A 21,938-nucleotide genomic window follows, 5' to 3' on the forward strand; every position below is an offset into this window, starting at 1 on the left:
ATCAGCTGAGGGTGTCAAGAAACAACTTGAAGCCTCTTTTTGAAGAATATTTACTTTTTGTATTCACCAAACTGCCGCTAGTTGTGAAGTGGCCGGGATGTGAACTATTTTTAGCTTTCAGACCATCAGTGTTCCTTTGAAGCGACATACTGGCATCCTATCAACTTAAAACAAGAGCCTCAGTAACATATTGATAGCTCAGTGGCTTGGAATAAGAAAACAATCTGTCACGTGGACCTCGTCTTTAATAATAGTCTCCCAGTCAAGACACCTTTGATACTGCCTGAGCACTAGCATTGGCGTTACAATTTTGCTTGTCTACAGTTTCTGTCCAAATCTTAGCGGCTTAAAAAATGCAGGGTACTGTAATCATTGTTGATTTCAAACTAAGTAAATCCGACACCAAAACTATCGGGAGAACCCCGGAGCACTCACGCTCACACAAAACAAACCTATAAATAAAGATGAGTTGAGTATTTTTTCCTCAGTAGTTGTAGGAAACAATCTTCTGCTCATAATGCACCCACCGCCTCAGTAAAATGTCAGTTTGGATGTCATACATGTCACGGGAGCAGCTCAGCAGTGTGTCATTAAGCGAAGCATCATTTTGTGTGACACACACACACACACACACACACACACGCACACGCACGCACACACACACACCGTGCTGCCTCACAACTCCCAAGCTTAAACAAACCCAGCAAACGTTAAAGCTGACGCAGGTCGACAGTTGCACAGTGGTGCCGAGTGGACTAATTGAATAATGGATGTCGTCTCTAACGTCGGAGTAGGAATGGATGAAATATACATGGTGGAGAAGAAATATAGGCGGATGGTGGTGATATAGGGAGGGGCGGTCATAGAGAGTGGCGGGTGTCATGATATGATGAAGACGGCAAGACAAATTTTTTTATAGCTCAATAATTGCATATCTGTGGCTCACCCTCGAATAAAGTGACACTTGAGCTCCACCCATCAGATGACCCAAGTGAGTTTTTTTTTCCTCCTAATCTCCCGCTGCGACATATGGTGGAAGTCAAAGGCCACGGGCAAAACACAGCGGGCCAAGCACACACACACACACACACACACACACACACACACACACACACACACACACACACACACACACACAGACGCCGCAACAATCAGGCAGTAAAAGTGAAGCGGGGTCGTAATTACTCATGCATCGAGATGCAGAGTGTCTACATCGACAGACTCTCTTGTTGCCAGACAGCACCTCTGCCCTCAAGGTGTATGCAGAATACTTAGACAAATAAAAGACACACACACACATACACACGCGCGCGCACACACACACAAGCACATATAATGTATTTAGCCATGCATTCACACATACTCAATTGCTTCTACGGTTTATATGATAAGTAGACGGATAACAAGAGAACAGTCATAAAATGTATTCATGGCTGTAGCCTACAAAATTTTCAAAAAAGATTTAATTGATTCTCACACCCCAAATGATAAGCATATTCAGGGGATTAATCCCCCCCACCCTCCCCTTGCCGCCATATCTGTCTTTGTTTTTCAAGTCAGCTTTTCTGTAGCAGACAAAAGATGCGCAGTCAATTTGGTTTAAATTGTTGCGGCTGCAATCTAGCAGCGGGGAACTCAAATCTTTCTCTCACATAAAAGTAGAAAGAGGCGTGACGGCTCCACAATGAGTTTCAGAACCATGGACAGAGACACATGCACACGTTCGAGGGAATGACAATTGAAACTTCTAAAGTAAGGGTCTGTTTACGCTGTGCTGGTTGATTTCATATTTGTTGAATTTCGAATCTCTGTCCCGTTGGAAATAATGAACATTTAATTTGTTCCGGGGAGAAACTGCCCCATCATAAAACCCTTTTTTTCATTATACAGGCAATGTTTAAGTACAGTTTTAACATTTTCATTTTCACACGAGTGTTTAATAAATAAATAAATAAATAAATAGGTAGGGTAAAATAAGACTAAATACTTCTTAGAGGAGAATTAAACCCCAATTTTTCAGGAGGCAAGAAACACGTACCAGTCAAACACATTATTCTGATGAATACTACATTCATGGAATGAGAATTAAATGGAATCGTTTCTCAGTTTTCATCAGTCTCAGGGAGCCAAAATGTTGAGCAATATCACCTCCTGCTGTCAACGGAAATGAAGGTGACAACTTCACTGTCAAGAGTGAATTCCGCTCGATGTGGAAAGTCACATGACCAACCACCCAAAACAGGTCAGCGACGTGCTCATGACATGATGTCTTGACATCTTTTTTTTTGCTCTCTTGACATTAACACGAAACTGTGCTGAGCATTCCTTTCTTTAACTATGCAGTACGTATGTATAAATGGATGGCGGTATGAATGAATGTAATTTTTTTCCTTTCTATATTTGTGTTACTCACCAACAGATAAATATATTGGTTGTTAGAAAACTACAATCTTGCTGGTTTTCTTACAAACTCAGCTTGTAGCAGACCTGAGTGACGTCACAGACGCTGTGATCGGGACACCTATGATCCCGGCGCCCTTATATTAGTCAGTTGAGACTCCAAGCTTGCATGTCTTAACTGTTGGCTGTGGAACAAGAAGGAATACAATTCTGTGCCTCCTGTATGCAAAGTGCCTTTATTATTATTATTATTTGTGTTTTGCATAAAGCTGCAGCTATTCTGAAAGCACTGTACACTATATAAATAAAGTTGAGTTGAGTTGAAAATTATGGATGGATGGTTGGTTGGATGGGCTGGTAAACAGGAAAAGCCGACTAGAACTTTCACTTGGGGTAAGTTAATTGGAGGCACTTTAAATGGTGGCTGATGTGCACTGACTGTGAGTTTGAATATGATTAGTTCATTTTGAACAACACAGCCACATCCCAAAATGACCTTAGTTGCTTATAGTTTACTTGCCTACATGATGGGGTGGGTGGGGGTGGATTATAGGTCACATTAATTGTGGAAAACGTTTTGAAATTATCCATCTTGGTGTCTTTTATTTTATACCACAAAAACATTCAAATAGGGGTGTGTAGACTTTTAGATCCACTATGGATGGATGGATGGATGACTTGACAAAGTCATTATTAAAAAAAAACAAAAAAACTTAAACTTACAGCCAATGTTATTATGTTAATTCTAGTATGATGCTCATCCTCATTTTTCCCATGTGTCTTTTGGGAGGCATTTAATCATCTTTGTCAGGATCCTTTCAGTCTGGAAATGGAGCAAAAAAGGATTCCGGGAATTCACATGACAAAATCCACCTGTGTAGAGACGACGTCTCTATCACTGTTATCCGGCTTTGCGAAGCTATCGTCGAATGTTAATCTCTGGCTTTAAATGTGACATTTCGAGGGAAAGTTGGTTAATCCTTTCATTAAAAAAAAAAAGAAAAAAAAGTGCGCTAGTATACTGTAAATCACATATCCCTCACTGCTCTCCAAACATTTTGGCTCATTTTCTCTCCTTGGCTCTAAAAGATTAGTCATCATGGTGTTTGGAATTTAAATAATTGGGATATTTAAACTGCCAAAATGTCAGAGATGTTGATTTGTGTTCTGAAGCAAAATCACAAGGATTGTCCATAATTATCCTACGTATGTGCAATGATTTTATCACTCAAATATTAAATTCGACTGAGATATTTGCGAGTTAACCAATACAAGGTGTACAAAATGACCAGCACAGCGAATAATGAACTCTCAAATTACACAACGGGGCCCCAAGTTGCTCAAGGTCCTTGTGGTCCTTCATTCAATAACATCTCAATAAAGCAGGCCAAGCCTCCTCCAGTTTGTCTACTCTTGAATTGAAATACCCATGCAATGCAGAAAATGGCAAGTGAAATATAATGAAAAGCGATATCATCATGTGCAATGACAAAAAAAATATATATATATATATATATACAAAGCAAGAACATACCTGCTACTCTTCCGTGGCAGTGGAAGATCCTTCTGGCAAAAAAGAGAAAAAAGGATGCACATTAGACTTGTCACACATACATAAAAAAAATGCTACTGGCGACATGGGCATGATTGAAAATTTTCCGTGTGCTAATGAGTGCATAAAAACACTGCATTCATTTATTCAAAAAGAGCAGCAGCTCATTTACAGGCTTGAAGTGGTTTCAAGCAATTTCTCGCAACATAATTACCATACCGTATAGTCTAATATTTAACTATTTGAAAAATGAGGGAGTTTCTAATTGGAACTTTTTTTCCCTCTTTTTTTTTTTCCTGAAAGTGTTCACCTTTAAACTATAATAGTGCATGTGGTTTATGGAATACATAGGGCGGAGCTAAAGCCTATCCCAGCTGACTTCCTGGTCACCAGCCAATCACAGGGCACACACAGACAAACAACTATTCACACTCAATTTCACAGCTATGGACTTTTTTTTTAAATTAAACTGAACATGCCTGGTTTAGAATCCAGGAGGCAAACTGATGTCTCATTGTTTATGTTTTTAGTTTTCACTCATGTCTTAAATGTTTTCAGGCGTGCTTATATTTTGTAGAATTTTTTTCATCTCTCTTTCAAGCTTTACTTCCTGCCCTGATGTCTCTCCATCAAATTATTGCGATTGTCTCCACCCCACCTCCATGTATATGGAGGTATCCCTGAATTGACTCACACAACTCATGAGTTGTTTATCGCAGTTGTTTATTTTTACGTCCACACTCTCAAATATACGGTTAATAAGTCACACTAATGGTGGAAAAGGTATAAAAAAGATTAGTATTTATCTTGGTCTCATTTTTATACATCACAAAAACAGCAATTCAACAGGGGTGTGTAGATTTTTATATCCATCGCAGGGGGCAACCTATACTCACGACACAGTCGAACTACAAAATGTATTATAGAATGGCAAACTTACTTTCAGGTGATCCCTCATTTATTGCGGGGGTTACGTTCCAAAAAGAACCCGTGATAAGTAAAATCCATTAAGTAGTAATCTTCATTTTTTTAACAAGTATTTCGTGTGTGTGTGTGTATATATATATATATATATATATATATATATATATATATACTGTATATAAAAAAAAATCCTTGTCTCACCCCTCGGGTGGTGTCCGTCCCTCATTCAGCTTGGGTCCTCTACCAGAGGCCAGGAAGCTTGAGGGTTCTGCGCAGTATCCTTGCTGTTCCCAGCACTGCACATTTCTGGACTGAGATGTCCGATGTTGTTCCCGGTGATCTGTTGCAACCACTCATCTAGTTTGGGGGTCACTGCCCCGAGTGCTCCGACCACCACAGGCACGACTGTCACCTTTACCTTCCAGGCTCTCTCCAACTCCTCTCTGAGCACTTGGTATTTCTCGAGTTTCTCGTGTTCTTTCTTTCTGATGTTTCCATCACTTGGGACCGCTACATCCACTACAACGGCTTTCCTCTGCCCTTTATCTATGATCACGATATCTGGTTGGTTCGCCATTACCATCTTGTCAGTCTGTATCTGGAAGTCCCACAGGATCTTCGCTCGGTCATTTTCCACCACCTTTGGAGGTGTTTCAGATTTTGACCTTGAGGTTTCCAGTCCATACTCCGCACAGATGTTTCGGTAGACTATGCCAGCCACCTGGTTATGGCGTTCCATGTAGGCTTTCTCTGCCAGCATCTTACACCCGGCAGTTATGTGTTGGATCGTCTCAGGTGCCTCTTTGCACAACCTACACCTTGGATCTTGTCTGGTGTGGTATATCTGGGCCTCAATGGCTCTGGTGCTCAGGGCCTGCTCCTGAGCAGCCAGGATGAGTGCCTCTGTGCTGTCCTTCAGGCCAGCCCCCTCTAGCCACTGATAGGACTTCTTGAGATCAGCCACTTCAGTTATGGTCCGGTGGTACATCCCGTGTAGGGGCTTGTCCTCCCATGATGGTCCCTCTTCCAGCGCCTCATCCTCTGTTCCCCATTGTCTGAGACATTCTCTGAGTACGTCATCCGTTGGAGCCTTCTCCTTGCCTCCTTCCTTTCGGCTTGCGTACAGTCTCAGGGTGCTGGATTTGGAATGGAACCCTCCATGCATGGCTAGGAGCTTTCGGGTCTTAACGTCCGTGGTCTGAATCTCTTCCTTTGGCCACCTTATTATTCCTGCAGGGTATCTGATCACTGGCAGGGCATAGCTGTTTATTGCCCGGGTCTTATTCTTGCCATTGAACTGGCTTCTTAGGACTTGCCTCACTCACTGGAGGTATTTGGCCGTAGCCGCTTTCCTTGTTGCCAGTTCGAGATTGCCATTGGCTTGTGGTATACCGAGGTACTTGTAGCTGTCCTCAATGTCTGCTATTGTTCCTTCAGGGAGTGAGACCCCTTCAGTGCGGACTACCTTTCCTCTCTTAGTCACCATCCGACTACATTTCTCAAGCCCGAATGACATCCCGATGTCGCTGCTGTAGATCCTGGTTGTGTGGATCAGGGAATCTATGTCCCTTTCGCTCTTAGCATACAGCTTTATGTCATCCATGTAGAGGAGGTGACTGATTGTAGCTCCATTTCTGAGGCGGTATCCATAGCCTGTCTTGGTGATTACTTGGCTTAGGGGGTTCAGTCCTATGCAGAACAGCAGTGGGGAGAGTGCATCACCTTGGTATATGCCACATTTGATGGACACTTGGGTAAGTGGCTTGCCATTGGCTTCAAGTGTGGTTTTCCACATCCTCATCGAGTTCGCAACGAAGGCTCTTAGGGTCCTGTTCACCTTATACAACTCCAAGCATTCAGTGATCCATGTATGTGGCATCGAGTCATAGGCTTTCTTATATATATATATATATATATATATATATATATATATATATATATATATATATACAGTATGTATATAAACTTTATTTTATTTTATTTTTTACAATCAACTGACACTTTTTAGAAAGAGTGGACAGAACACTGCGTCGACATTGTGGGTTTTGTCATGGAGAAAATTTGACAAACTGTACAGCGATGAGGTGCGGAGACTGTTGACAATACGCTACTGTCACTTAGCCAATCAGCATGCAAAACAAAATGCACTGTAAAAAAAAAAAAAAAGGAATATATAAAAAAAGAAAATGAACCGTGTTATAGCGATGGATTACCGTATGTGGCACTATAAAATGGATAGGAAGTGATTTTGAATGAGATTTGGACAATTATTATATTTCACTTCTTAGCAGATCTTTTCTTAAAACTGGACTAATCGATCATTTCAGACGAGGACTAGTGCCCCTTATAGGCAGATCACCATCTCAAATATAAGTAAATTCATCTCGGTTGTAATGTTGACTGTGAATCCGCCATGGCCAGGTTTGTGATTACACCGCTAATCCAATGAGCGGCGCAACAGCCGATCTCGTCAATGCTCGGGGGGCTTTCTGAGTGACAGGAAACGGCAGGTCGAGCGAAGCAAAAGTCAATTTTAAAACGGTTTCTGCTCATTTTATGACGACGGGACACAGCAGCGAGAACGGTGATGTGATTAAGATCAAGTGGGATGCACCCACTCCGCTGTGCTCGTTGCACCATTCGTTGCCAATTTGAGTCTATTAGACTCAGCGTTGGAGAGATTGTCTTACATATCTCTTGTCAGATTATCCAATAAGGTTGCTCACGTTCGCAACATTAAGGTCAGATGTTGAAAATCAACAACTGTGAGACAACTAATGACGTCCCAAAAGTAAACACTCTCCCCGTCTAATCATTTGGGCTGTGCTCAATTCATTTTCCTCCTCTGCGTCAAACCCTTTGTCTTTGTAACACAAACATAAGCGTCCCAAAAGCAGCAACAAAGGCGAGCTGATGAAACATGACTTGACAGCCGGAGCTCTCACATCAAAACAGTCTCACCACGCGCCTGCAAAACCAAACTCAACCAGTTTCAGTTTGGCACCACGACACAACAGCCGCCTCCCCCCACCCTCCTACACCTTGACCTTAAATAACAGCAGTCTACAGTGATCATTAATAAAAATTTCAATCAGAAATAGTTTGCAAAGCTAAAGGCTGAAAGCCGAACAGATGATTAGCATCAAACCTATTTCTAAGGACTGAGGTATAGTGGTACCTCTATTTACGAAATGAAGTGGTTCTGGAATAAATTTCTTAACAAGAAAATTATGTAAGTAGAGACGTGTTTTCCATGTAAATGCCCTAATCCGTTCCAAGCCCCCCCCCCACCCAAAATTCAGACATAAATGTTTCGTAAAGCATAAAAATGCATCAAAATATGTAACAAATACACATTACAATTAGATTACCGCACAATAAATGAGAGTTGTGCATAATATAAAAAAAACAAAGAATAAAGAATAAAAATGATAGTCATTTACATTTTAACGGCTTCGTCATCGTTTTTTGCCCTCTTTAGTCCAAATTCTCGCTCAGAAGTGGTTTTTGCCTGGCGTTTTGATTCTGTTGGCTTTTAACAATCCTTCAAAAGTGTCCAAGGCAAACATCAGCATAGTGAACGATTGCCTCGGAGCTGCGAGTACAAGCCCATACTGCATTTTTACCTTTCAAAGCTTGACATTTATTTCGTAACTAGAGGCAATATTTTCCTGTTGAGACGTTTTGTAACTTCAAAATTTCGTATGAAGAGACGTTCGTAAGTACAGGTACCATTGTAATCACACACAAAAAAATAAATATTTTTCACCTTCTCTTCCAAGGTTTACAATTTAGAGTGTTCTATTAATCTGCCACACGTTTTTGGAATGTGGGAGGAAACCGGAGAACCCGGAGAATACCCACGCAGGCACAGGGAGAACACGCAAACTCCACATAGGAAAGCTGGGGCCAGATTCCAGGTAAACGTTAACGATTTGTACTTTTGGACTTTGTAACAATTTCTCCAATGCAAATTTATGCTTAGCGGAACACATTTGTTGTCGCCTCTAACTCTGTATTATTGATCATATGCTGTCTGCGCTTCAGTGCATTGTATTTATTTTAATAAATAAATAAATAGGTTAGGAAAGGATATATAGATAAATAAAATAGAAGATTGTGACATCTAATGACAGCCAGTGATTTCCTCTCCATCAATTACATTGAAATTATGACACAATGTCAAATAAACAAACACAGCCAGAAGGCTTATGGACACAAACTGAGAACGTGTCAATGATGTTGACGTCAGCAGATCAATATGTAGACATCTGACCTTTAACGTCATTTGTATGGCACAGTCTTCTAATAAGATTAGCAGCTCTGTCAACACGTTCCCAAAATAAAAATAAAAATTGGAAAATCTTTATTTGAAGGCACCAAAAAACGTATAGGATGAGCTGATGTTTTACATGTCTGAGAATTGATTTAAAGCAACAATGTTCAGTATCACAGGTTCAAAATAGCTTCGACTCATTGCCATGACAATCCTGGATCGTCTATTTTCTGTAATATTGACGAACAAGCAAGGACTCGTATATACACTCTTTACTTTCTTTGTTTTCATTACAACAGATTAAAATGATCTTTTCTTTACATCATTTAAACATGTTAAGGTAAACCACGGACTAGTTACAAGTCAATAGCTTTCTTTAAATATTATAACATCCTCACAAGTCTACAGTTTGACTGATGACAGATGGGATGTCGCTACCTGTGTGATGGTGCTCTTGTGGGAATGTGATCACTTATATATATCTTTTTTTTTCATGAGAATGACTTCACCCATCATGGGGTGCTTTTGCTGGAATGGCTAATGAATTACATCATCAAGAGGAAGTAAGCTTGGCCAGAGTGACTCAGACAGCATGTGTAGTGCAAACGTGTGTTTGTGCATGCGCGTTTGGATCTGGGGTGTCAAGGAGTAGTTAATGGACGAAACCCCAACACCTGCTCCCTCTCTTTATGGGCACCCAGTAGGCAGCTACTGTATGTGATGTTGCCATATTGTGTCTCCTTTCAGTTCACTGGACAATGACAACATTGGCAAGTCCAAGAGCGAAATCAACTCTTCGAACAAAATGATCTTGTTTTGAACAAAAAGAGGGGAAAAACTGCATGCAAATGTGACAATGCATTATAAAACGATATACAGTATATTATTACAGTGGTTCGATGAATCTGTTCCAGCCTCCCTGATAATAACCCAAACATTTTTGTGTGTTTTTTTTAATTAGGAAAAATAGCACACTATAATATCCTATTTTATTAACCCTTTCAGGGACAGCGGTTACTGCAATGGATAGCTTATCATGTTATCAGGTTACAGGGTGCATGGAAGGGTGAAAAAGCATATAACAATGATATCATTTCATAGAATTTAAGAATTAAACTTCTTTTTTATCATGATTTAATGCTGCAAATCATTTAATTGTGCTGTCCCTTCTGGTGTGCCTGCCTTGGCAACCAGGAGGCAGGAAACGCAGTCATCATTACGCAAAAGAAGAATTGGCTTCTTCTTCTGTGAGGGGTGTCCTGATTTGATATTGATATTGGATATCGATCGAATGTATCCTGATATTGGATATCGATCCGATATCAGAGGGAAAAAAAACATATCAGGTTATATTCGATAAAATCTCCGATATCAGCACTTATATACAAGCAGTCCATTCCAGACTCTGCTGCTGTTCTTCTGTTTAGCAGTATTGAATAAATGGGTCATGTTCTCATACTTCTGATGCTGACGAGTCATCGTTTCCATAGTACGACTTGACCAAGTCTCTTCAAGCATTTCATACAAAAAATAATGTAAAAGCGTGCAGAATTCCTGCTGATATTATATCGTTATCGGTATCGGACAGTACTGCAGGGTGCAATAACGGTATCATATCGGAAGTGAAAAAGGTGTGTCGGGACACCCCTATGTTCTACTACTACGTACTGTGATTCAGTAAAATGCCAAAATTAATCAGTCATATTTCATAAATGATAAATAATATACAGTATACCTGTGAGTATTTTCATTGTGTATGTCTACGTGTGCTGCTCCATGTTTGTATTCAAATATACGAAATCTTCAGCAAATAAAAACTAACAAAAAACGAATGCATTACAGCTCGCATCGCAAAAAGCACTGTGCTTTTTTTGGTTAGGTACCTGGAGCTACGACTACTTTTGCAGCTGGCTCATTTAGTTGATATTCAATGAATACTCAACACTCAATGAATATTCAGTTGATCTTAAATTAATATTCATTTCCTCCCTCTTTGTTGATTGTCTATTCATTTTTTAATATTTATATATCTGTCCTCAAATATCCCCCCCCCAATATTTTTACCGAAAATATTTCTCTCTTTTTTTGGTTTGTTTTAAAAAATTAAAAAATACAATACCGGTACTGTATTATATTTTGGAGCATTCAGCTTGTTTGGATTTGTGGCACTCCAGTTATAAAACTACGGTTACAGTAGCTGTCAGCGAGCAGCCTACACACTTGTGGTGTGCAAACCTGGGTGGAGTGTACAGAAATGTTTTTATTTCCTTGGAGTATAAAAAGAGGAAGGAGGTATTTCTCTGTTTCAGTGGCCATTTAGCGAGACATGGTGACAATCAAAGATCTCATGTGGAAAAATCTGATTAAAATAAATCTGGTCATGAGTACAAAGAAGGAGCTGTTTGTTCCAGTTTAGACAAAATAATCTAAGAAAAATGACTTTTTTTTTGTACGTGTGTGTGTGAGTTTGCAGACAAAGTCACAGAAGCATACACGCAACGACATCTTTGGGAAAATGAATGCATTATGCACGGCTTCCGTGTAACAACTACAAATAATTAATTTGCGCTTCGGTCGCCTTGCGATGTTGCAAGAGGGCCCTTCAAAAACGTTCAAATATTTAACAACTTTCTCTGTTTAACTGATGACAGAAGGCTGGAGCATGTGTTTATTTTTTTAATTAGTTTATATTATTCCAAGGAGGGAATGAACAATACTGGAATTTGGAGGGGAGAAAAAAAAAGGGCTATTTGTGCCGGCGCTTTGGGCGGAATCAAAGCTCCTGTTCTGTTTCTGCTGCCAATAAAGTGACGGCCGATTGCAAGGCAAATGTCACACTGAGAATGCTTCACTTTGGTCCAGTGGAGGTCAAGATTTACTTTTAAGCGTTGACTCTTCTCAGAGTGTTCAGAGGATGTTCGGCCAGGGCATTTGGTACCTTCCCATTGGATTTGTTTTTAATACAAAGTACAAACCTTGAACAGTATTAGTTATGCAAGCATTGCAAAACCAAGTAACCTATCTACAAAATAAAGGCAGCCATGACAAACAAAACAACAATGAAACGTTTGGTGTTCTTTATTCTCGACTGTGTCTAATGCCACCAGTTTTCTTTTTTTTGCCTATTCTGGATGGTAGCCAAAAGGAAAAGAGCTCAAACATGGGCACAGTGCAGCTCACTAATTTTAGTATCCTTGAAAAAGTTGTGGAAATTGGAAACGTAATCATACTGTACAGAATCCAACTACTACCTACTTATGCTTGTGAGTTCGGCATGAAAATGAGACATCCACCTAAAGTCGTACAAAGCTTTTATTGAAAAGTCAATTGTCTACTTGCAAAGCTGGATTGCGAATACAGTAATCCCTCGTTTATCGCGGTTAATGGGGACCAAAGCCACCCGCGATAAACGAAAATCCGCCAAGTAGCGTCCAATTAACATAAACAGGTAAAAATATTTTTTATATGTTTGAAAAAATCCGCGATGCACTGAACCCGCGATAAACGAACCGTGAAGTAGCGAGGGATCACTGTAGTCATTCACACTGCTGACGAACATGAACAGGTGGTCTTTGGTCTATGGCGGAGTTTGGTTCCTAACCGTACCTAAGTGGAAATTGAGCCAACCTATATTACTTCATGCAATAGTGAAGTCATGATTACAGCTAATATTTGCATGCAAACCTTTTAGACCACAGGTGTCAAAGTCAAGGAAAAATTCCATAATGCTCGCTAAAGTCTGAAGCAAAATCTCAAGTTGTCATATGTAAGCCACAATAACAGTCATTATTCTTGGCTTCTGATTTTAACACTAGTTATCTATCAATTTGTTATGCGCTGTGTATGTAAAACATGTATGTGAAGGTGTATAATCCTTTATATGGTTTCCCAAAACCGTAACTACAAATGTGGCCCATGACAAAAATGAATTTGACATCCCTGCTCTTGACCATAAATTCGAAAATGAAATTCAAATCTTGGTAGCTACATACTCCAGCTTTTAATATTTTTTTGGGGGGGGGGGGTATGTTCTGCTTCTTTGCCTTGAAGATTGATTTCTTTTTTTATCTACCTTATTTTCTGTCAAATTATTACTGTATATATGTTTTATGTTCAATAAACAAACAAACAAACAAACAATTATAATGAGGATATAATCAGAATTTTTGCTCATATGCAGTACATCTCCCATGTATGTATATCAAGGTTCTTATTTCATAGTTATTTTTCCACCCTCCAATAGCTCACTCTGACTTGTGTCTGCTCGCCTCAATTTGAGGCTCTTGTTTATCCACTTGTAACTCAGAAAACCGCGCCCCTCTGAATGCATCGGTTGGAACAGGACATGCAAACAACCCACGGCAAACGTGGTCCTTCTTCAAGAGGACAATGAAAACAAACTGCAGCAAACAGTGCAATGATCAACAGGGTATTCGAGTCTTCAATTGATTTGGACTGCACCAGGAAGCAGAAATGATGTCTCCAAACTCACAGATGATGTCCGAGTGTTGTTTACAGTGCGTCTTGATGAAGCCGAACAAAGCAGTAAGTGACAGAAGTGAGCTGTCTCTTCTGGAGTGACTCTTATCCCCGTGTGCTTAGCATATTGAAAATGGGCACACTGCCCGGAACAAAATATTGGACAAATTACTCTCATTGTGTATGTGTGTGTGTGCATAAGGTGTCCTCCATACCCCTGACAGCGATGAGGCACGGGCAGTGATTTGCGTGTGTGAGCGAGAGAGCAGTGTATTAAGCGGGCTCCTGACACCTGCCATAACTGATGGCACAATAACCTTGACTTCGGTCGTAGAGTTGGAAATAATCTCATCTGAATACCGAACAACTTGAATCTCATTTTAAAGGAGGGAAGTACGACGCCCAAGCCAGACACCAGACACACGAAAAGTTAGTCTTAAGTGGGGTACACACGTAATGATCATTGGGCTAAATTTATTTTCCCTTCCTTGTGATGAAAGTGAAAAAGGTTGGGGATTTACTATATTTCTATAGTGTAAATGAGTGACCAAAAAAACAAAACAAAACAAAAAAACAATAGATATATGGTGTCAACAAAACAACTTCCTTCTTGTAACCCCACATAGCTCAATATAGCATTTTTCCCAAAAACTACATGAAATTAGAGGAAATGTTTGATTATATCTTTTTCCATGGGTTTATAAAATATATAATTTGTATAGAACACATGATAAAATGACTTAAAATAAAGAAATATAATTCAATAAAAATCAGTTTAAAATAAAAGTAAAAAACTAAAAGTTAAAAAAAATGTTTTGTTTGGGGTATTCAGCCTTCGCATTGCATTTGAATTAAGTATGATTTTTTTTTATGTGCAAATACGCACTTACAAACTAACTTTTAGCGGGCTATATGAATAGAAGTAGAACTACACCACACCACTTCGAAATCAGATGTTCGTCTTTTGATTTTATTGTTGTTTTAGACGCAAGTTGTAGTCCATCATTAACCGAGGCTAATGGAGGAGTTACAGAAAGTTTTGGGGAAACAGTTGATAACAATAACGATGACGATGAAAGTGAGTTCTTGGCCACAAATATAAACCAAACAAAATAAAACCAAAGTATGGTGGTAACGTGAGGTAACTGATGAATTCTTACGCTTCGGTTCATTGCGCACCATTCCTCGGAACCGCTATGTTAGGACTGTCGTAACCTGAGAAACCCGAAATACTGCCTCGACGGGCAGGACCAGGCGTAATAAAGACCACTTTAGAGAAGCCATATGTGAAACATTACCCTCATATCGAAAATTCTGCCCGTCTGCTATGTGAAAAGTCGACACTTGATCGACACAATTTGCCCCCCGTTTCCTTACGTTAACATTGACCGCACTCCTTATCCTGATATTAGAAAAGCCACTTTAAATGGGATCTACCGGAGCCCACAGCTACTTCTTCTCTCCCGCCCGGCTTTTTAGGCCGCCCTTCTGCTTCCTCCCCGGGGGGGTACACGGCGCTCTTAGGCCACCATTATTCCTGCTAATGGGCCTGACAACCGTGCCACATCCTCAACATTTAGACCTCCTCTGTCTCCGATATTGATATCGACCACTTCAGTGGTGGCGAGGGAGTGGGGGGGCTCCATTTCACATCGCACGTATGGGCATCAACACACTCACGCAGCAGTCAGAGTACAGTAAAATTGAGTAGGTACACAAGCTCATTAAAGCAAAAAGCATAGCTTGACTCACTCATGTATGAAGGAAGGGGAGCAACAATCAAAAGGGGAAAAGGAACATGACAAAGAATAAAATCATTACATTATGAGAAAAAAAAACGACTTATTTTTCCACACACAAATGTTATTTCTTTTGAAATCAAGACATTATTCTCATGATGGCGTCTTGATTATGGTATGATTTCTTTCTCATATTATTACGACTATTGTTTATGTTTCTTTTTAACATGAACCCTTTCATGCACCCCAGCTGTCCACTGTAGTAACTGTTGTCCCTAAAAGGGTTAAAACACGTTTCCACTAACTGTTCACACAGATGGTATGAAAACAAAAAAAACAAAACCAACAACATTCATTTCAACTACGTAACTTCACAACATCCTACACTCATTTCTGTCGCGGGCCTGATTTTAGTTACAGTTTCCCTTGGAGGGCCGTTATGACTGAAACCACATAAAGAAGTCAAGAATCACGGTTTATTCAACTATCGTTTAAGTGACTGTAATGAGGGGTTTGGTAACAAGAAAATGCTTACGGTATCACTCTTATTTATTACAAATGAGAATTTGAAATTTTGGTCGAGATTTTAGCAAGCATCGTGAAAGTTCACATCTTTGATTTGCTTTCGCAGGCCATACAAAATGATGTGGCCAGATCTGGCCCCTGGGCCTTGACTTTGATACCTGTGCCCTACAAGGTATTTCTTTTAACACAGGGGCATGCTTTTGATATTGCAACTTTAGTCTCATCAATTCCGACTTTTTTCTTGTTAACTTCTGACTTTTCGCAAAATATCGCAGTGTCGACAGGATCCATTCTCAAGAAATCACAAATGCTGCCTTGATTCACATCTTACCACACGTTATTCTCTGATTTCATTTCCGTCCATAGACCCTCTTGTAAAATCTCAACATACTATTGTCATGCTATGACTTCATTCCCACAGTATTATTTTTTTCATGTTTTCCTGGTCGCCCTAATGCTGCTTCATACCAATGACGTTGTGAGTGCTCGGGTTCGTGTGCGTCTGACAGCAGTTATTCTCTGCCCACAACCTTGAGACGCATTAAGATTCTGGGGTTGGCTTCGATTTGCACGTGTCGCATTTTCCTGCATAAGAGGTACGCAAATCAAGCAAATTTCAAAGAGTGGACATGCGTGAACTAGACCTCGCGTCATGTATTCATACATTTTTGATTTTGTGTTCTTTTATCCAACCTACAGTCGGATCGACTAATGATCAACCGGGCAACATTTGCACAGGAAGTCGTCCAATTCGGCGTGTCTATATTTCATAAATGATGAGCAGTCTTGTGCAGCAGATGGCACGAAGCGCAGTCGAGTGCTTTAATTGTAAATTAGTACATGTTGAGGCAGCTAAGTGGCCGTCACTCGTTGCCTTACGAGATTAATTTCACGGCAGAGGAAAACCTTGAAGGAATCTCACCGCGGTGTTTGCCGCGAGTCACCGGCGTACGAGATATCGACCAACTGACTTCATTCACAAGATGTGGACTAAGCTGCTTTCGGCGCTTGAGGCTCAAGTCGGCTTAATGTACATCTGAAACTCGTACCAGAGCTTTGCCACCCACTCTGCTCGACAGCGCTGCCTTCGGTCACAACTTGGAAAACGGATGTGCTCGGAAATTGGCCTTAATTGTAAACGAGGGTGGCCAACGGCCATTTTGTTGAGCGTTACTAAGCCGCTAAAGCCATCGGGTTGGATTAGAAAACCTAGAAACCATTAACGATGCAACATGCAATAACGTGATAAGCTAAATCGACATCATGTACTTACACTATTTCCCCCAAAATAAACTAACATGCTTCTAGGGATGGCAACAAGATTGACAGTGGGGAAAATTAACAGTCATTAATTGATTACAGGCGCCCTTGGTTTACAATGGTCCCGACATATGAGATTGAGATGCTACTAACAGTGCGCAATGCACTAGTTTGTGTTGGGCCGTAAGAATGCGTGGTCATGCGGTACAAAAACGCGCGATAAGTCATCATCCTAAACTACTGTTTTTCATGTAGTTTTTTTTTTTTAACTCAAGGCCTTGTTTTTAACACAATCACTTACTGAAAATATGACTGTAACTACTGTGTTATGGCCTGGTGCGTAGATTCGCAATAGACTACGGTGTGGTCCCACTTACATACAAAATCAGCTTCTGTTGCCTCTGTTGGACCACCACTGTAGTTGTATATGAATGGAGAGCATAAAGTATGAGTGGAACGAGAGCTCTTTACTAGGGATGGGCAAGTCGCAATAACAGGTATCAGTAACTGGCTGATTCTGACCACGGTATCAGCTCTTCGTGAAGGCTGCCAATACCAGCCACCGATACTCGCAACGTGGTGGTTTGACACACCGGTAAATCATCATGTGTGTCACTATAAATAAAAGGTCTTCATTCAGAATTATCCATTTTTATGTGAACTGAATTTTTAGGTGGTCATGCAAATAGCCAGCCATACCACTAAATTATTGGTTATTCGCTGCAAGCTGACATATTTGTGCTTTTGTGCTCTTTCTGAAATAATCTAAGTTGCCACAAAATGGCGCCAAGGCTCTGTCTAAATAGTATAGTTGTTCAGTTGGTCCAAGAATATCGGAGATGTTGAAGTGATCCAATTTGACGGAGAGACAAGCATATTCGGGAGGAGCTCAGTTGAGCAAGGGTTGCTACTGTGAGTCTTCGCCACATGTGCACTTGTTTCAAAATCAAATCAGATAAAGCCATGAAGATGAGTTCAGTTGAAGGGTGAAGTGAGATGGCTTTTAAATGACAATCAAGTATTCTGGGTTCATGGTTTGTTGTATGTATGGCTTCAATTATGAACATTTTGAGGGTGGACGTCAATTGCTCACAGTTGTTTCTTTTTTTGCCCCCCCCCCCACCCCCCAAAAAGGAACACTTAAACACAATGCAACTCCAAGCATTCTCTTGATTTTGCTTTTGAACACACACACACACACACACACACACACACACACATTATATATACTGTGTATATATATATATACACACACACACGCACACATTTTTTTAATGGAAGAGGATAATTTCTTTCTCAACACTGTAAGCTTGTTTTAATGTCAGTATTGTACTGAGCTACAGCAGTGGTCTACTATATGTGGACAAGTCTTTATTTCCATAGACGCTTTCCCATGTCAGCACTAATTGACATGATGTTCTTTTGCCTTCTTCACAATCTGGACCGCATTATCGAAAGAACTATCAATAAATCGATCTCACTACGTGTGTCCCCACGTGATTAGATTTTAGTGTAATTCCTAAATTTGTCAATCTGAGAATGTGACTTTCCTGACATGTTGTAATCAATGAAAAACTAAAACTATTGTACCGCATCGGATCATGTAATAAATGTCGCCCACTCAACATCCATTGCAGCATTTTCATCTTGTAAGGAGGTTCCCTTCATCTATGACCTCTTGACAAGGTTCCGTTTTTCCCCCTCTAAATAGGGGTTTCCTTGCCCAGATAGGAGGTTTAGACCGAGTGGATGTCATTGATTTTTTTTGTGATCTGTGGCCTGTGAAGCCTTACAAAACTTTTTTTGGGTGATTAATGGTTCAATGAACTTGAGTTGGTAGTGGAAAATGTGATTTGTGCAAACAAATTAAATGTGCATGTCAATGAGCTATCAATAAGCACAGTGGTGAAAGTAATTTGGAGAAGAAAAAAAGGGGAACAAATAGCTCACTGAGGGCATTGTGGCTTCCCTTTTTATCTCTAATTTGTGTTGTTAATGTTCAGTTTGATCGTTAGGGAATAAGTTGACCTATCAAAGTCCAGTACAAGGACAAAGTAGTGAAACTGACTGATAGTTGGAAGGGGGTTTAACAAAAGGGTACTTTTTTACATGCAACCCTAGGCGATGTAGTATATGCATTGTAATAAAGTGGATAAAATATTTTAGTAGTAATTCGTAGCTAGCTAACGGTGCAAACACTATCCATGTAGACCGATAACAGGGCCAAATTGGAACATTTTCACTTCCCTTCCCATCATAGTCGGCGATAACCAATAGAGATATGGTTTGGTGTGATCTATTGGTCATTTTGCACACAAGTTAAAAATAAGTAGCATGAAACAGGCCCATGTAGAGAAAAATATATTGTTTTGCTGTTTTGTGTGTGTGATATCTTCCCTCATTTTGTGAAGCATATGAATGTGAAGGGCCAATACAATACGCACTGAAAGTTAATGATGGCAAAAGTAAGAATTGTTGGTGTTATTGGTTTTAAGGTTGCTAAATACGACTAACGCGTGCGTTGTTAAAACACACACAATTGCACAGTACAGTAGAAAAAAATGACGTGGAGGTTAAACATGAACTAACAAAGAATACAGTTCCTACCTGGAGCCGCCTTCTTCGAATGATGCCAGAATCGTCCATGGTGATCCCTCTTGGAGGGTGTCTCGAGCCCCTGTAGTTTCTTTTCTTAAACGAGTTCACAAGACCACGCTAGATGTCACGTGACCCCCGCCCCCCCCCCCCCCTCCCCAACACGCGCTGCGAGTCAATTTAGCTAGAAATCGAAGCCTGGGTGGTCATTATTTACCAGCGATGTAGTGGATATCACGATGACAAAGAGTATCCTGTACCACGGGGTTGAATCAATTCACTATAAATCATACGTTAAGCAGCGATGAAGTGACAAACACACGCTCGTAAAATAAGCCCCTCCGGTGTCGGGTCCAGAAATCCACGGGAGTGACACCGTGCAGGAGTTCCATGAATGCATCACCATCATCACGCCAGATCAACGGCACATCGCTGTAATCGCGCACATTAAGGCGACGCCGTTGCGGAAGCTTTCAGATCCGTATGAAAGCAGCGTCCACGCAGAATGGATGTGTCCGAGTGCTCCTCACACGCACACGGCTTCGTGTCATTGTGTTCCAGTCCTTCCACTGCCCGCTCTACTTCAACCTCATCTCCGCCACAACAACCGCTTCCTACTACCCGGTGACGTTTAACTCCCCAGAGAACAGACGCTGCGCACGGAGGATCAGGAAGGGAGGGGTGGGGAACGGATGGAGTTCACACATGGGACCCTCTGCCGCCCCGCCACTCCCCTGCAAAGTGGCTGAGCAAAGAATGCGATTGCATGGATCGATTTGATGCGATATTTGTGAGCTCGAGGCATCGAGCTAAAAGGTGGCGAATTAAAGTCTAATGGAGCCTACAGTACAACAAAATACAACGACGGAAGTCCTTCGCCTTTTTTTGCGTCACGTACGGACAAAGACACAAATGATTAAAATTACATGTAGTTGTATTAAGTGGGGCACCGCTCCCAATAACACTTCAGAAATTGCAATGTTGGATCTGGAAGCCAGTTTTCAGTGCTTTTGTTTGCTTTGGCAATTTCTGAATACTCTGCAGTGACTTTTATCTAGAACAATTCCACTATTAATAAGTCCTATTACCAAAACACATTTTACTGTTACCAAAACACATTTTACCACATGCATTTAAGAGATTTCAAGTGTTTCTCCTTGTCCATAGGGCTTCTGCTTTCCCACCTACACTACAACACATAACTAAAATGAAAACTGGAGACTGTCACACGTTCTAAAAAGCCAGTAGAGAAATTCCGGTAGCTCTGTCAATGTTGCTGTCAGACAATTGGCCTTCCCTCTGGCTAGCTCTCTCGCCTTTTCATCACTTTTGGAAGGATGTCCAGTTGTTTGTAATGTCACTCTTGTGCCATATTTTCTCCACTTAATCAACGATGATTGTCTTCATTTGTTTCATAGCATATGTATAAGGGGAAGTCAAGTCCAAAATTTTCTTCACAATTTGTTTCCATGCATCCCACTAGTCAAATCATGGCATTAAAGTTAAAATTGCATTTGTGGAATGTGAAGCAGCAAAACCCACCCGTCAGGCGGCAGCCATTTTGCCTTGCATTGCCACTTGCTGACGACTGAAAATGGCATCGCGGTGCCTCAGGGCTCAGGTAACGACCAAACACGACTGACCTGATTTCTGCTTCTGGTCATATTACATTCACAAGCTGAGCTCTTAAGCACTGTGATGTCATTTTCAGTTGACGGCAAGTGGCAAAATGGCCGCCCCCTGAGGTGGATAAAAACGGGTGAATGCTGCTGTTTAATTCATATTTCACAAAGGCAATATTAGTCTGAATACCTTAGTTAGACTCATAGCCCCTATACAATATTTTATTGGAAAGACAAAAAAAAAAAAAGGTCAAAGAGAAAGCAAAACACTACAATGGAATTTCCACTTTACTATTTTTAAACGACAAGATCCCTCTGATTCTGAGGAAGCTCTCTGCTGTAAATTGTAATACGTGACTGCACAAACTCTCAGGAAAAGGCTGCTCGAACACCTGAACTTTGTTTGGTTAATAACCGAGCTCGAGCATTGAATCATTGTGCCACTGTGGCAATTTATCAAGAAACATCATCTCCACAGACACATTACATGAGATTCTACTCCGGGGAAGGGATCAACTAAACTTCCCGCAAACGCATTGTGGTTCTATTGATGACAAGTGAAGGGA

At 40.6% G+C, this 21,938-nt stretch overlaps 1 protein-coding gene across 2 annotated transcripts in view; it reads right to left on the minus strand.

Moving 5' to 3' along the window:
- The window catches only part of mast1a (microtubule associated serine/threonine kinase 1a), a 63,273-nt gene extending 43,384 nt beyond the window's left edge, over positions 1-19,889 (minus strand). Inside the window, exons 1-2 of one of the 2 annotated variants that reach the window (XM_086119927.1) lie at positions 19,763-19,889; positions 3,935-3,963 (exon numbers count right to left, since the gene is read on the minus strand). In XM_086119927.1, coding sequence (XP_085976053.1) covers positions 3,935-3,963; positions 19,763-19,801 — 68 coding nt within the window. In that variant the 5' untranslated portion in view covers positions 19,802-19,889. Of the gene's footprint in view, positions 1-3,934; positions 3,967-19,762 lie in introns of both variants that reach the window. The other variant, XM_086119926.1, reaches the window with a different exon arrangement.
- Between the last annotated feature and the right edge of the window lie 2,049 nt (positions 19,890-21,938).

The sequence above is a fragment of the Hippocampus guttulatus genome, chromosome 9, assembly GCF_054856545.1.
Source record: "Hippocampus guttulatus isolate MCC_2025c chromosome 9, RoL_Hgut_1.0, whole genome shotgun sequence".
Lineage (NCBI taxonomy): Eukaryota > Metazoa > Chordata > Actinopteri > Syngnathiformes > Syngnathidae > Hippocampus > Hippocampus guttulatus.